General features: G+C 35.8%; 2 protein-coding genes across 5 annotated transcripts; one reads left to right on the top strand and one right to left on the bottom strand.

The window, feature by feature from the left end:
- The first annotated feature begins 344 nt into the window (after positions 1-344).
- On the top strand, positions 345-11,251 carry LOC117912757. 4 transcript variants are annotated; one of them, XM_034827453.1, is made up of 3 exons: positions 345-1,847; positions 7,063-7,141; positions 10,804-11,251. In XM_034827453.1, the coding sequence occupies exon 1, from the start codon at positions 623-625 to the stop codon at positions 1,682-1,684; it is 1,062 nt and encodes a 353-aa protein (XP_034683344.1). In that variant the 5' UTR covers positions 345-622; the 3' UTR covers positions 1,685-1,847; positions 7,063-7,141; positions 10,804-11,251. The 4 variants fall into 4 exon arrangements, with proteins under 4 accessions (XP_034683344.1, XP_034683343.1, XP_034683345.1 ...); XM_034827452.1 differs by having other exon boundaries at positions 7,063-7,215; XM_034827454.1 differs by lacking the exon at positions 7,063-7,141.
- Positions 11,252-11,634: 383 nt separating this feature from the next.
- LOC117912758 (expansin-A13) lies at positions 11,635-16,588 on the bottom strand. The gene is made up of 2 exons (XM_034827455.1): positions 15,991-16,588; positions 11,635-12,118 (listed from the first exon to the last, which is right to left on the bottom strand). The coding sequence occupies exons 1-2, from the start codon at positions 16,494-16,496 to the stop codon at positions 11,809-11,811; spliced, it is 816 nt and encodes a 271-aa protein (XP_034683346.1). The 5' UTR covers positions 16,497-16,588; the 3' UTR covers positions 11,635-11,808.
- Positions 16,589-17,272: the final 684 nt, after the last annotated feature.

Genomic DNA, 17,272 nt, shown 5'->3' with positions numbered 1-17,272 from the left:
ACCTAATTATTTATCGGTAGTGATGGTCATTTAAGGAGGGTGTTACAAATATGTATAGATAATTGTGAAAGACCTCAAAATTATCCATACAAATAGTTTTATATTCCTCGTAGAGAATTAAATATTGTATTTAATTCTAGTTTTTTCAACGGCTATAAACAAGAGATGTGGATTAACAAAAATCACACCCTAGAATTCTGTCATAATTCCCTTCCTACTTTTTCCTTTCTTTTATTTATTGATTTTTTTCTAATAATATATATGGTAAAACCTAACTTGAGAAAACCGTGATCCTTTCTATTGTGTTCTCGGTGCTTCCTGGAAACCAAACAAAGCAATGAAAATGGTTAAAAAAACTTTTTATCCATTTACTTGATTGCATTAATCGTGTTGTGAGGAGGATTGGAAAAGAGAGAATTTCCTGAGACGAGAAGGGTGTCGACTCCCGAGTGAGAGAGAGAGAGCGAAAGGAAAAACGCTTGGTTTTCAAGGCAAAAGGCAAAAGCTCCAAAGCGGCTGTGCCATTACTGTCATCAACCAAACTCCCCCTTCTCCGAACACAAACATTGGTATAATTTTGTGATCAGAAGTCGGAGATCTGACTCAAAAAGAGAGGGGAATAATGGTGGGAGGCGTCCAATTGGGCGTCTTAGCGGCCTGCGTGGTGCTGTTCGTGCCCATGGGGATGGCCGGTTGGCACCTCAGCCGCAACAAAATGCTATTCTTCAGCGGCGCACTCTTCATCACCCTCGCCGTTGGCGTCCACCTCACCCCTTACTTCCCCTCCATTTATGACGCCCTTTCATCACTCTCTTCTTCCGTCGATCGCACAAACAGTAGAGATTCCTGTATTTCATTTCTTCACGACATCTCCTTCCTCCACAAAAGCGATAACTATTCTTCTGTGGACTACGCTTGGGCCAATTCCCCCCCAGTGCTCGCCTGCGACTTCCAGCGGCTCGGCCGCTCGGATGCTTCGGATTTGCTCAATGGTTCGTGGGTTGTGGTTGCCGGAGACTCCCAGGAGAGGCTGATGGCCCTGTCGCTGCTCAGTTTGGTTTTGGATTCAGATGATATGGAGGTGGTTAAGGGAGATCTGTTCAAACGGCACAGCGATTATCGGATTGTGATGGGCCAGATTGGGATGAAATTGGATTTCATTTGGGCGCCTTATGTCGCAAATTTGACTGGATTGATGACGGAGTTGAAGCGGAATGGAAATTACCCGGATGTTTTGCTGATGGGTTCGGGGTTGTGGCACATGCTTCACATCACCAACTCATCAGATTATGGGGTTTCGCTGCAATTACTGAGGAATCTGGTGGTCTCTCTGGCGCCAATCTCCCCCTCCCTAACAGGAGGGTCAGGTTCGGTGTCTATAAGGTCGCCTCACTTCTTTTGGGTGGGCATGCCAAGGCTGATAAACTCAATGTTAAATACAGAAGAGAAGAGGGTGAAGATGAGTGATGCTATGCTGTCTGCTTATGATACAGAGCTTTACCAAAGTAAGCTATTGCGCCAATGGGGAGGAGGGCCCTTGATATTACTGGATGTTGAGTCATTGAGTAGGAATTGCGGCACATCTTGTACTGTGGATGGAATGCATTATGATGGGATTGTTTATGAAGCTGCTGTCCATGTCATGCTAAATGCATTGCTTATTGAATCTCATCAGAAGCTTTGAAGGAATCCAAATAACTTCAATGTTTAACTGAATCCCGCCCATGAAACTGGCTGAATGAGTCCCCACTGTACTGAATAGCTTTTTGGCTTTTGCAAGAGGTCAAATTCTTCCCTCTTATATATAGCATCCTTGACTTCCGCCAGGATTTTCCCTGGGCTTCTAGGTAAAATTTTTGTTCTAGTTCTTTCATATCGAGGGCTCTTTTGCTTTTCCTTTTTGGTTATTTCTTCCTCAACCATTTTGTATGAATACTGAGTAGTCACATTACATGTATTCTATATGAGAAACTAGGAAATTCTCAGCCAGTTCTGATGTGAACAGAATGCAAAGTTCTGTTAGAGTACTTGATTCTTGCCTTGTAGTTCAGTTTCATAGCAAGCACCTTGAGATCCTGTTGACTCACTTTGATTTTATACTGGAAAATACTGTGGTTGTATAGCATTCTTTCAAAGTGATTTGTTTATTGTTTAATGCTCTCTCTTGGATTTTAGTTTGATATCAAGAAATCCAATGTTGCATTCAAGAATTAAAAGAAAAGCAAATAGTCACTTCTTTTATGCACAAAAATCTCCTCCTTGTATGGTTTAATAAATTTTGTCCTCATTTTGTTTGGATTGCTGAGATATATATCTAACAAAAGAAAAGCATTGATAAGGTATATTCAAATGATTCTATAATGGTTTCTAACTCATTTAATGGGATTATTTTGAGACCCCTATTTAATAATAGTTCATTGTGATATCATCATTATGAGGATTATGAGAATCTTCCTTTGTTTCTCCTTACCACAAACAGTAGTGTTTAATGGAGGTTGTCACAGGCCACTGAATTGGTCTGAAGTTTCTAGATGTAAATTGGCCATGCTTATATGATTGATAGTCAATGTTTAATTAGGTTACCCTAATAGAATTCAACATTTACCTTAAGTTACCATCCCAGTTATAAAAATTTCTTTCAAGAATTTGTTTGACAAGTCTTCTATTTTGGCCTCTGGAGATTTGAGTGACTTGGGTCTGCTGCATTATTTTCAACTGCCACTCCACTATCATTCTTGTGGTTATCTTACCCTATCGATTGATTGTACAGAATCTTTGATTAGTTGTTGGCATCAATAGTTTCAGCTTAGCATGTTGGAGATGATTCAGAACTGCCTTGATAAATTATTTATAGGTGTTAAAAGGGAAAAAGGAAGAAGTGACAAATAATTGAAAAAAATGTCTATTTCCAATGGTTTGAAGTAGTTTATTTACTTATGAGTGCTCTATGGTGATTTTTGTGGAATAGGGAAGGAGGGAGAGAGGGAGGAGGGAGGGAGTGTTTTCATGTGTGTGGTGTGCTTTCGTGCATGCCTTTGTGTGTGGTGTGCTTTCATGTGTGTGTGTAGGTTCACAGATTGGATTTGTTGAAACTTGGAAACACATTTTCTTCTATTTTTATAATTATATAATTTTCTTTAGAGAAAGAGAAAGTGAGTGTGTGTTCATAGGTTGACACATTTTCTCGTCATTTTCATTATTATTTTTTAAGAGTTTGTGTGTGTATGTGGTTGTGCATCTATGGGTGTATAGGCATTTAGTGATTTGATTAGTTAAGCTTTGAAAACACATTTGGTTCTATTTCTTTTAATTATTCTTTTTTGAAGAGTGTGCATGTCTTTGTGTGTGCACGTGTGTGTTCACAATCTGATTAGTTAAACTTTAAAAACACATTTTTCTTTTGTTTTTAATTATCAATTTTTAAGAGATAGATAGACACGTAGAGAGAGAGAGGGGGGGGGGAGAGAGAGAGATATGAAGCTCAACATCAATCTCCTTCAAGCTCTTTGGTGGATGTTCCTATACCACCTTCTATCTTAGTTTCCGCAGTTGTTAATGAACCATAGCTTCCTTATTGTACCTAGTAAAGATAATCACAATTGTAATCATCGTCCTCTTACTCACTATATATCTTTGGATATAACCTTTCCTTTACTCTTATATATATATATATATATATATATATATATATATATATATATATATATATATATATATATATATTTTTCATATGTAACTTTTTGTCCCGATTGGGACGTAAACCTGGAACCTCCCACAAACCTTCCTCATCCCTTTACCACTTGAGCCAGGTCTCAAGGGCTCCTTTACTCTTAAATATTTTGTTTGTGCCTTGTCTTCTATTTCATTCCTAAATCTTATTAGGAAACTCTAAATCACCTAGGGTAAAAGAAGACAATGGAAAAAGATATGCATGCTCTCTCTAACAAAGATACATGGGAGCTTGTTAATTTAACTCTAAGGAAGGATGTTATTGGTTGTCAATGGGTTTTTTCCATCAAGTATCATCTAGATGGGACTATAGAATGAATGAAGGCCCAATTAGTTTCCAAGGGGTTTGTAATCAAACTTATTATGTGAATTATTTTCAGACCTTCTCTTCCCAACATGTCTTTAGTTAAACTCATTTATTCAATAGTTACTAGACTTGTGATTACCTTTTTTGTTAGTACAATGGGTCAAGTTTGTAGAAGCACCCAAGAAGATTAATTGGGAAACATTATGTAGTATCCTAGGGTAAAGGTATCTCAAAGGTACCATAAGTATGAATGTGCTCTACAAAAAAAAGGTGATTCTATCTGTGATTTTCTGAGCTTCCTAGATGCAAATTGGGCTGATCCTCAACTAATAGGAGGTCCACATAGGTATTATACCTTTGTTTTTAGTAACCTAGTTATTTGAAGGAGTAAAAATAAAATTTAGTTGCAAGATCTTGTGTCGAAATATATAATAAAGGGCTATGGCTAATATATTGTGTGAGCTAATGTGGATCTAGAATTTTCCATAGGAGTTTGGATTTTCTCTTGAAGAGGTTGTGACTATGTATTGTGATAATCAGGTTGTTGTTCACATTGGCAATCAGCCTATGCTTCATGTGAGAAAGTGAGCATATTTAGGTTCACTATCATTCTGTTAAAAATGTTGTGATGAGAAAGAAAGTGAAAATACCGTGTATCAAATATAACAATCAGGTGGAAAATGTTTTTCTAACCTCTAAAAAGATTTTTTATTTTCTTTTATTTTATTTTATTTTCTATGTTTCAAGCCAAGTCTTACAAATATATATGCCCCAATTTAAGGGGTAGTATTAAAGGATTATTAGTTACAATTTTATTTAGCAAGAGTTGCTTTAGTCTTTTATGGTATTTTGAAGACTATGTTGTTGATGAATCAGACCAAGAAAAGGAAAAACTTATTTTCCCTTTATTTGCTCCTCAAATTATTTGAACTTTTTTTTTTTTTTTTTTTTGTATTTTGTATTTTGTTTTCTTAGGTTCATAACTTTGTGTAAAATCTGTTACCCAGTTATGGGAGCAGATTTCTCTTTTAGTTTCCTATTTTTTTTATTGTAAAGCTTTATATAAATCCCTCATACAGATTATTCAAATCAGTATACGGTAATTGTATTCTATTCACATGGTATTACTGCCTTTGGCTTTATTTGGTAACTGTTTTTAAAAACAGTTCTTGAAAATAGTTTTTAAAAACTATTCTTTGATGTTTTGTAGAATAAATCTCTATTTGAAAACTTGAAATGTTTTTAATCTATTTTCTATATTTTAAAAATAACTTTTATATATAGTGCTTAATTTTAGCTATTCTCTATATTTGTATAATTATTTTTTAAAATAGCCCTTAGAAAACAAGTGAAAATAATTAAAGGCAACTAAAAGACGTTCTCTGAAAATACGCTGTTATCTATTTTTAATAATAAAAAACTGTTTTCCATTTTTAATAACAGAAAATGGTTTTTTTTTTATTATGAAACATGTTTTCATGTTTTTTTTTTCTGAAGAACAAAAAACTATTATCTAGAAGAGTTACCAAACAGGTCCTTATGCTCTTTCCTTATGATTTCAACCAGTTTTTTCTCAGCCCTAATTGCCAGAATCGCATGACATTCATTGCTGGCAGAATCATTACCAAACCATACCCAGTATTTTCATTCTCTTTAATAGATAATATCAGAAGCCTCCAAAATCACTACAACCAATGTTGATTCCAATATTGTTCCCACCCAAAATTCATCTGGGAAATACCAGAATCTACAAGCCTCATTTAGACTCAATGGCACATTTATTTGATTTGGTCAGAGCTTGTCAAAACATTCCTGAATGGAAGGGAAAGCTGAGTCATTTAATAGGCTCTGCACCCAATGAATATGATCCGAGATTTACAGTTTGGGATGAGGAGGTTCCATGATCATCTCTTGGTTGTGGTATTCAAAGCAACTGGAAATAAGCAGAACATGGATGTTTCTTACAACAGTAAGGGAAATCTGGGAGGCTGTTAGACAGACCTATTCCAAGGTCCAAGATGTTGTCCAAACATATGAAATAAAGACTAAAATCATAGCCACCAAGCAAGGTAATATGTCTGTTACAGAATATTACAATATGATGAAGGGTTTGTGGGATTTAAGTGCAGCGAAGATGCTGCAATGATACAACAGTTTGTTGAAAGAGAAAGGATTTTTGAGTTCCTTGTTGGCCTTAATGGGGAGTATGACCAAGAGAGAGTGCATGTACTTGGCAAAGAGTCTGCCATTATTGAATGAATTTTTTTCAATCATAAGGGTGACGAAGAAAGGAGGATTGCGATGCTTGATTCCCCTACCACAGAGAACTCAGCCTTTGTCACCATAAAATCAAATGGCAGCGTACCATATTCAGGAAGTGGAGCATCAAACAAGACCAGAAGGAATGAGCAAACCAATCAAGACAATCTATGGTGTGCTTACTGCAAAAGCCAAGACATACCAAGGAGAATTGTGGAAAACCTAATGGAAAACTGCCACAGTTCTTTGGAAGAGATTGTGGTAACCGAAATGCTCAATCTGGACAACAGAATGGACAAGTCAACATTGTGCACTCTGAATACAACCCTCACCCGGAAAACACAACTCCCACTACACCAGAAATTAATGGATTCAATAGAGAAGAGATTGAGCAGCTTTGGAGTCTACTTACCTCACTAGAAAATCTGAAATTTTCTTGCTCTTTAGCACTATCAGGCAAGTATTCTCTATTTCATTCTTTTAGTGCCTCAAAAGATTGTTTTTCTAGTACTTGCGTGATCAACTCAAGTGCAATAGACCACAAGACAACTTCATCCAATTGATTCACTGCCTATGATCCTTGCTCTGTAAATCAAAGATTAGCCAATGGAATACAGGCTTCCGTGGCTGGTCAAGGATAAATTATCTTAACATCCTCTCTCACATTAAATGTTCCAAACTTATCTGTTTATCTTTTGTCAGTTCACCAAATAACAAAAGATCTTAATTGTTGCGTGACATTCGTCCTAACTCATCATGTGTTTCAGGAACAAGTTACAGTGAGAATGATTGGGTATGCTAAGGAAACGGAGGGGCTATACTATCTTGAAACAATTAGTGGCAGAAGTAACCATCTTTCTTCAACTTATTTTTCAGAAAAGTTCAGTCAATAGAGCTCGGATTTGGCTACACCATCTTTGGTTGGGACATCCTTCATTTTCTGTGTTAAAAACAATGTTTGCTTTGTTATTTCAAGGATTAGATATTAATGATTTTCATTGTGATGTTTGCCAAGTAGCTAAACACCATCGTGTCTCTTTTCCTTTATACAATACAAAGTCTTCTACTACATTTTGCTTAATTCATACTGATGTTTGGGCCCTTTTTCTCATTACTAATATTAATGGAGTTCAGTGGTTTGTATCTTTAGTTAATGATTGTTCTAAAATTGCATGACTATTCTTGATGAAAAAAAAAATAACTGATGTGAGTTCTGTCTTCTGTGTTTCCAACTTTCTATGAAATGGTTAACCCCTAATTTAAGGTTGAGATCAAAAGGATGATATTGGATTATGGGAGAGAGTTTCAATCAGATATTGTCATCATTTCTTAAAAAAGAGGGAATAGTTCATGAGTTGTTGTGTATTGACATCCTGCAACAGAATGAGGTTTGCCAAGATAAAAAAAAGAAATCGCCGTCTCCTTGATGTCACTCGAGCCTTGTTATTCTAGAAAAAAGTTCCAAAAGCATTCTGTAGGGAAGCAGTTTTAATCGAAACACATTTATCAATTGGTTGCCATCTCATGGAATCAACTCCCTCCTAAGGCATTTGGTTGCCTCTCTTTTGTGCATGCTCATGCTCATGCTCATGCTCATGCTCATACTCAAGGTAAATTAGATCCTTTAGCTGTCAAGTGTATTTTCATTGGCTATTCCCTAACAAAAAGGGGATATAAGTGCTATCACCCAAACACGATAAAATTGTGTCTGTGGACATCACTTTTGTAGAAAATCAAGCTTTCTACTCCACCCCTTATCTTTAGGGGGAGTCATTACTAAAAGATGGGGGAAGTTAGAAGCTTTTTTTCAGCTTAAGAATTCTCTCAGACAGCTACAATAACTCAGAAGGCACTGTACGGAGTTCAAATGGTGATCCAACTGATGGTCCTTCATTAGTGGTCAGTGCTCCCTTTAAGACAGCCTTTGATTTTTCCTCTGAAAATGATGAAGTGAGAGCTGGTAGTACACTGCCACTATAGGTTTACTCAAGAAGGAAATCTCTGCCTCCTAATCCAGTACAAGCCCAAGACTTCGAACCAATAACATGTACTGAACTTTACTCTCATGTCTCTTCTCCATTATCCTCTAAGGAACCTAGAGAACACACTCAAACAGCCATTGTTAGTGCATCTTCACCACTATACCTGAGGATTACCTATTGCCCATAGGAAATGAATCAGGAAGTGTACCCATCATCCCCTTTCTGATTTCTTTTCCTATGATACATTATCCCCATCACATTGAGCCTCCCTTGCTCAATTAAATCTTGTTGATATTCCAAAAACAGTTCAAAAGGCTCTTAGAGATGAAAACCGAAAGAAAGTTGTGAATGAGGAGATGAGAGCCCTTTCAGAAAATTAGAATTGAGAAATTATCAAGCTACTGGAGAGAAAAAGGTCAGTGGGGTGTAAATGGGTATTTATAGTTAAATACAGGGTTAATGGGAGTTTGGAAAGATATAAGATTAGATTAGTATCCAAGGGCTATATCCAGACTTATGGAATTAATTACTAGGAGACCTTTGTTTTAGTTTCAAAGATGAATACTATCCATGTGTTATTGTCTTTGGTAGCTAATCTTAATTGGTCTTTACAATAGTTTGATGTTAAAAATGCCTTTTTGCTTGGAGACCTGGAAGCTCCACTAGGATTCGATAGAGATTTTAAGAGTAACAGTGTGTGTAGGTTGAAGAAAGCTTTGTACAGGCCTAAAGCAATCTACTAGAGCATGGTTTGGAAGATTTCCTAAAGCTATTATTAATATGAAGTTTTGGTAGAGCCAAGGGGATCACACTTCTTTTCATCAAGCATTCTTCCTCTAGCAAGGTGACAACTTTGATAGTCTTTGTAGATGATATAGTCGTCACAAGTGATAATTTTGAGAAGATAGAGGAACTCAAAAAGTGACTATCTCAGGAGTTTGAGAGAAAGGGTTAGAGAGCCTCAAGTATGGGCATTGATGTTGCACTCTCAAGGAGTGGAATCTTTATTTCACAACAAAATATATTTTTGATCTTGTTAAGGACACAAGGATGCACGGATGTAAACTAATGGATACTCCTATAGAACCAAATCACAAGCTTGGAGAAGCTAAGGAAGATGTTGTGGTAGATCATGGGAGATATCAACATCTAGAAGGCAACTTAGTTTATCTATCTCATACTCATATTAGACTGGACATAGCTTTTGCAGTCAGCTTGGTGAGTCAGTTTATATATTCACCTAGAGAAGTTCACTTGCTATTAACAGAATTATGCAATATTTAAAATTCACCCTAGGAACTGAGGTTCGAAACTAATACAAATGAGGATTAGGTAGAGTTTGTGAAGGACAAACAATCAAATTCAGGATGCCATGGGAAATTCAATAACATGGAAAAGCAGGAAAAAATTAAGTTCAGATCAATGGCGCACAAGATTGGTGAACTACTATGTCTAAAGATAATCCTTGAGGAAATTATGAAACTGTATTGCAACAATAAGATAGCAATTAACATTGCCCACGATCCAGTTTAGCATGTCTAAAGATAATCCTTGAGGAAATTATGAAACTGTATTGCAACAATAAGATAGCAATTAACATTGCCCACGATCCAGTTTAGCATGATTGAACAAAACATGTTGAAGTGGATTAGCACTTACCAAGGAGAATTTAGATAATGACGTAATTTGCACTCCATATATCTCTATAGATGAGCAACTAGCTGATATTCTAACTAAAGGGTTAACCAATCAACTATTTCAATAGATCAATAGCAAGTTGGGAATGGACAACATCTAATCCGAGCTTGAGGGGGGAGAGTTGAATAATTAGATCAAAAAAAAAAAAAGGGAAAACTTTTTTTTCCTTGATTTGCTCCTCAAATTCTCTCTCTCTCTCTCTCTCTCTCTCTCTCTCTATATATATATATATATATATATGTGTGTGTGTGTGTGTGTGTGTGTGTGTGTGTGTTGTATTTTATCCTCTTAGTCTCCTAATTTTTTGTAAAATATGTTACCTGAGTGATGGGAGCAGAGTTCTCTTTCAGTTTCCTTTTTTGATTGTAGAGCCCTTGCTTCTTGTCTTCCTGTCTATTTAACAGCGCAGTGAGTGCAGTCCTGCTTCACTTTACTACATTCAATAGTTGGATTCTCCCATTCTGTAAAAATTCCTCTTTCCTAAGTTGTCTACTTCGGAGGTAGCTCTGCTACCAGACGAAGTTAACTATTTCAACTAAGCAATTTCCAGTTAAGCAACCTTCCAAGGAATGTCTTCATGTTACTGCTTCTCAAGCTTAAGTCTAATAACCTTAAAGGTTCCTTAAAGTGAGCTGAAGTTGGCTACCCATGGTAAGGTGGGGTGGGCAAGCCACTATCATATTTTATATACAGATTATTCAAATTAATGTACAGAAATAGTATTCTACTCGTATATCCGTTATATTATCTTATTGGTAAATAAAATACATTTTTTCTCTCACAGAACATTTTTGTGTCTTTACTAAAATCATAATCTTGATGTTGTAGGTTGATCATTTTATGAATCAAAATAAACTATCCAAAAGCATAGCATGGCATTCATCAGGGCCCGGTGCTATTGTGAGAGCTGAATACTGAGTGCTTACTATGGATTTACCTCAACTTGCTCCTTGGAGACTTTTGGTTCTTTGCATATATCATGTCTTCAACAATACCTTTGCTGGAAAGTTATAAAGTGCTATAGTTGGTCTAGTTTTGTTTAAGTTGTTGTGTTTCTTAGACCTATTGTATGGAGGTCTTCTGTTCACTCCCGGGTCTTCTCTCATTTTCTTGGGTTCTTTAGTAACTTTGGCTGGGACTATTTTTGTGTTAGTCTACAGGGTCCTGTAACCATTAGTTCACTCCCAAAATTAACATTTAATTTGCTATAGAATTGTTATTCTAAAAATACATTATTGCTTGATCCACAGTAGAAATCATTAGTCAATCTTCTTCCTGACCGGACTACTAAGCATATTGTTTCTTGATACCTGTAGCTCAGCATATGCTGTTTCCTGGGCATCTTCAGGAAATGCCATATTTCCTGATTTTGGTGCTTGTGCTTGGGTTGACTGTTGAGTCCTATTTCTGATAGTATGCCTTGTCTGATAAGGAATGTTGGGTTCTTCAACAAAATCAAACTATGGCTTTCCTCTTAAGAATTCTGTCTTTAGATTGTAGCATGGATTGCAGTGGCACAGCAGAGGCCACAAGGAGGCTGGGCTGTTCAGTCAAAATACTTGGATCTAGTTCCTTCAAGTTTCCTACCTGTTAAACTGCTATCACTTTCATGGTGCTCTTGGAAAAACCAATTTTTTCTTGGACCAATTTGATTTGCTGTTTAATTATGAAACCATCAAGTAGGCTTTCACATAAAGTCTCAAATCATTCCATTAATAACATGTACCTTTTCCCTTAAAACAAAAAGCCACCCATTCCATACACCCCTCCAACCCAGTGGGAAAAGTAAAAGAAAAGTTTGATGTATATGATTTTTCATCTTGGATATGTAATTTAAGATTCAAATTGCTTGCCTTCAAAAGTCTGTCCAAAATTCCAACCCTTGGGAGCAACATTGTAAGATGTGAGGGTGATTCCATCGCTAGCACTGATCTCAAAGGAAAGAGGCTGATTCTTTAAATCAGCATTGAGATGCCAGTTCTGACCCCAATTCCTGCCCATTGGAAGCCATCCTGTTCTTGAACCCTTGATCTTCACTCCCACTATGTCTCCAGCGCCACCCACATTGCTGATCAGCACTGATAAGAATATACCTGATCCACCAAGTGTAAATCGAACACCGCCTTCTTTTCTGCATTTGATCCTGCAGCAACCAAATCCATCATGGGTAAGCAAAAATGAAAATGAAAATTCTTGGGATGCAAAAAAATATATACAGGAAAATTATAAAAACATGCATCCTCCAACTTAATGAAGACATAGACATGTAATAAATCATAAGGAAGAATTGACCCAAAAAAGAACAAGTCAATTGGAGGGCATTATGATTATCTTCCAAGAAAAGGGACAAAGATAAGTGCTGAAAGATAAAGCACTTTAGACATCGAGCATTTGAGGGAGCAACACGGGGTTCAGAAATCATTTCATAAGCTACCAGCAACCTGTTAAGCAGTCCAAGGCTTCAGAGAAAAGGTGATTGAATGGAAGGAGAAGTGCAAATCAGAAACAAACTTGTCCCATCCAGTTCAAGGGAATCACTTTCCTTTGCAGAGACAGTCAATGACACTCTCAAACCCAAATTAATGAAAATAAATAATTAAATGTTACCTCACAGGGCAACTACTTCTAACACATTTCATACTTCCTTTTCCTTGATGGGGAAAGACAAGAAATAAATTTGGAGAGCATGTGTGAAAAGGCTTATTAAGTTTAAACATCTTTCTCTTTCCTTCCACTTTTTCCCCTTATTTTCTTTTTCTCTTACTTCCCATTGATCTGTCCAAGATCTAAATGGAGCCTAAGATTAAAGGAATATAGTAGGGTTTTTGTTGAACCCTTCTTTAAGACTTTAACAGCCTTCAAAATTTTCCAAAGGCATGCACCAAGTTTGAAACTGGTCTCTGGAAGAGAACAATACATCACACTGAACCCACACAAACCAAATTGCTAATGCAATACAAGGAACTTTGTATGACAAAATCAATAAGAAATATGTGAGCAGTCTTGTTAGACAAATTGAACATTTGAAGTCAATCAACATTTGTTTGGTTCAACTAAAACAATGGATGCTTAATCCTAATGCATGGATGGTTGGACTCTTCAACTTCTTACTCTGGGTGTTTTCTGAAAGGGCCCCTCCTGAGCAGCAAGTTAGACTTTCATAATATATTCGGGTTGAACTACAAAGACCAATCAACTCAGACCATCCGCTAAAAAGGGTATATTTTCACTATCATGATAATTTAAACCTAGATATAAGGCATAAAGCAAACCAGGCAAACCATTGAACTTTGCTTCAAACTATGAATATTAGACATGCAGGCAAAACAGCCAAATCTAGAATGCTTCAGCAAATTCTGGAAGGACCAAATCACTGAGCAAGAAATCGATGGAACCTTCAAGACTTGACAGCCTTCAAAATCTTCTATAAGCGTGTGGCAAGCTTGAAAAAGTCTTTGGAAAGTGAGCATGCATACATACTAAATCTTACACAAGACCATACAAGCATTCATAGTTATTTTCAGAAAATCCAACAGAAATGGGTAAGAGATCCCCAAATTTGGAATGAATTCATAAAGCATGTGTATTTATTCCAAAGGTTTTATCTGCTAAGAACTATGGAATAGCAGTATATGGATGTCTTAGCAGGGAACTTGACTATTTCATTCCTAAAACATAATTGAAAGGACAATAATAAGAAGTAGATTCAACTTTGTTCTTAGGTAACACCTCTTATTTCCATTTTGTATCTAAAAAAGGTCTGGAAATCTATGTTTCAGTAATATTTCATATTAATATTCAGGAGTGTCTTTTAACACAGCTTTTGGTAATCAACAACAGAAGAACAATACCTTATATTTGGTTTTTTTTAGCTAGGCTGAATTGCTTTAGATGCAAAAATCAGAGAATTCATCAACAAAAAGGGAAATAAAGCTAATCAACAATGCCGGTTTTGGCCATGCTATCCTGAGTAACATGTACAATAGGCTATGTTTGGTTCCCGGAAAGTACAAAGGAAAGAAAAAAAATGCTAAGGAAAATGATTTTCTCATATTTGGTTGTCCTATGAAAAATATCAAAGAAAATCAAATATAATTAAAACTAATTAAAAACTTATGTATTTTAAATTATTTAATCTTTATATTGATGAGTTAAAATAAATAAAATGAGTTTGAAGTAACAAAAAAAATAATTTATCAACTTTTAATCTATTTTTTTATTTTCCTTCACTTTTTCTTTCCTTCTACTTTTCCTTTGTATTTTCTTTCCCTCGCATTTTCCCTCAAATTTTCCGGGAACCAAACATAGCCTAAGAAAATTTAAATCCAGTTTCCTTTGTCTTTAGGTAATGTTTCATGCCTATAGTACTTTCTAAGAAGCTTATGAGTACTGTTTAAATCTTCATGCAAACAGTTTTTAATACAAATAGATGTATAAATGTATGCTGAGTTGACCATAATTAGTTAATGAGAAACCAGATTGGAAGAATGGAGATTGAGATAGGAAAGCAGTTTGAGGAACAAAAATGATATTGCGATCTTTAACAATCAAAGTGATTCTACATAATCATCCTCAGATATAATAAAGCTTAGTAAAACACATATTTAGGTGGCGAATTCTAGCCAAAGTTTTAGGTTGCTGCAAGAGGTTGATCATTGTAGGTTGGAGAGAGAGGTATGCCACCCTCTTTGCTCTATAGTAGCATTGGGGTGATGCCCAAGACCACACTAAAGGATACCAAAAACTTAAGAAGGATTTGATCTAAGATGCATTAAATGAGATTGAATGAAAATGTCTTTAGCATCATCATTTTTTTTTTCCTCATTTCATCATGGGGTAGGTGGTGGTTGGATATTTAAATAAAAAAAATAAAAAATAAAAAAATGAAGAAATTGCTTTCCATGAATTCTAACCACCTTTTATCAATATTTAGTCATCATCTATTCGAATTATTTAATATTTACATAAAAGAGAAAAAAAATAAATGAAATGTGTTTAAAGTAGCACTCCAAGATAACTTAATGACTTCAAATTATTTTTTTTTTCCCTTTTTTTTTTCTTTTGTTTTACTTTTTCCCTCTATTCTCGTCTTTTCATTTGGCCTCAATTTTTCCCCATAACCAAATCTAACGTTAAGGAAATGATTTTCTCATGTTCCATCTATCATGGAAAATATGAAAAGAAAATCAAATATAATTAAAATTAGTTAAAAACCTATACATTCACAAGAGAAAAAAAAAATCAAATGAGTTAGCATAAGCATATAAAAATAATTATTAATATTAAATCTATTTTTCTCTCTATTATCTTTCTCTCATATTTTCCCCCAAATCTTCTAAGACCCAAACATAAGTTTTAAAAATTCTAATTTTTATTATTATTATTATTTTTACTCTAAAATTAAAATCTTAAATAAGAGTATCTAAAAAGTAATTACTCATAAATATATAGGTTCAAATTTATAATCTCTTTTTGCTATGCTAAAAAATTTCTACATAGAAAAAGTATGAATTTAGATTATATTTTTTAAAATGATTACTTTTTCAATGGAAGCGTGTAAATGACTTTCTGAATTATGGTATCTTTTGGATCCATGAATTAGGAAGTGAAAGAGTGGTTAGAAGTGGGTCTGAGAAGGGGGTTGCTGCTCCAAAAGTGAATTCTCATTATTTGTAGCACTTAAAATTAATGGGAATCCATGACTTTAGTTCATGGTCCAGCTGCAGCCTAAAAAGGGGAGATCCGATTGAGCCTTTCAATCGGGCTTTGGCTTGACCCACCACCCAATGCACTGAGTCACCTTCCAGCTTGCTTTTGAATTTTCAATTCAAATTTCAAACTTTATCCACTACATGTATAATTAATAACTAAACATTTAACCAAAAGCCAGCGCTGTTTGGGCCATGACCCAAAGGCCAGACAGGCCCATTTCACGTGGGCCGAGAATGATGCAAAAGAGTAAAGTTGAAAGATGAATAGTAAAAATAGAAACAAATTGGATGTGTGGGTTGTTACCTCCGATAGTGGACAGGCATGTTGGCAGCCTTCCAAATAGCGATCTTCTCAAAGGCCTCAATGGGGAGAACAAAGTGGTTGTTGGGAGGGTTGCAGTGCCCCCCGCCGTCCGCCGGGAACCCATAGTTAGGGGCGCAGAAGTTGGTGGCAGTGACGATGATGGACGTCCCCGGAATGCACCAGCGGAGGTCGTCCACGCACCTCAGCTCGAAGCATCCCCCGCAGATCTGGCCCCTCTCGAACAGCGCCTCGCTCAGTCCCACCGTCGCCATTCCATATCCACTCTTGACCAAGTCTCCGTACCCGCACGCGCCCCCCACCGCGTCTCTTGGGTCCGCCGCCGCGTAGTAAGTTGCTCGCCCAGATCTCCACTCTGAGAGTGTGGCCGATGAAGAGGAGGAGGAGGAGGAGGATGATGACGAGGAAGAGAAGTGGGCGGCCACTGTCGTGAATAACAGCTGGAGGAGGAGGAGGAATGTTGGAGCTCGTATCATAGCAGCTGTCATTTTTCTTTTATTATTTTCTTTTTGCTGTCTGGTTTGAGAGAGAGAGAGAGCGATGGCAGCTTTGGTGTTACTTGAGAGTGTTGTGGACTGTTTCCACTAATTTTTCCCCGAATCTCTCCACATTATGTTTTTTTGTTGAATTACGGAAGTGCCATCGAAAGGCTGACGCCGTTCTCATCGAAGTATTAAAAAAGTTAAACTTGTAATGATGGCTGTGTTGTAACTTGTAAGTGACGATCACTTATTAAAATATCACGATATTTGGAGGATATAAATATCGAGATATAGGAGAGAAATACCCATGTACTGATATTTCTCTAATTTATTAGGAATTTTGTCAATTTATCGATTTTTCGTGATATTTTGGGCGGGGTGATGCGGTTAAACTGTAAAAATTTTCTAAGCTGAGCCAACTGGGAAAAGCTTACCCCTTGTTATTGATGTTAGACCAAATCTATATGAACTAAAACTCATCGTATAAACATAATATTAAAAAAATATTTTAGAGGATAAATTAATTAAAATTATTTTATAATAAATAAAAATTCATTTAATTGATTACCAAAAATATAAAATTATCATAATAATTTTTTTCATGATGTTTATAATATCATTAACATATTAATTAAATATTAAAAATTATACATATATCATTATCTATTTTATATCATTTAATATACTTGAATTAAATGGATTATAATTTTATTATTAGAAATATTTTTAACAATATTGTTATCTTATAATATTTGATATGATTTAAGAATAAATATACATTT

Source organism: Vitis riparia, chromosome 4 (genome assembly GCF_004353265.1).
Source record: "Vitis riparia cultivar Riparia Gloire de Montpellier isolate 1030 chromosome 4, EGFV_Vit.rip_1.0, whole genome shotgun sequence".
NCBI lineage: Eukaryota > Viridiplantae > Streptophyta > Magnoliopsida > Vitales > Vitaceae > Vitis > Vitis riparia.
The sequence above is the reverse complement of the archived record's forward strand: the minus strand, read 5'-3'. Positions and strand labels throughout refer to the sequence as shown.

Excerpts from the sequence above, each read along its gene's own strand:
- LOC117912758 (XM_034827455.1), bottom strand. The coding sequence starts at position 16,496 with ATGACAGCTGCTATGATACGAGCTCCAACATTCCTCCTCCTCCTCCAG. Across the intron at positions 12,119-15,990 it reads ATGCCTGTCCACTATCGGAG|GATCAAATGCAGAAAAGAAG; the intron begins GTAACAACCCAC and ends TGGTTGCTGCAG.
- LOC117912757 (XM_034827454.1), top strand. The coding sequence starts at position 623 with ATGGTGGGAGGCGTCCAATTGGGCGTCTTAGCGGCCTGCGTGGTGCTG.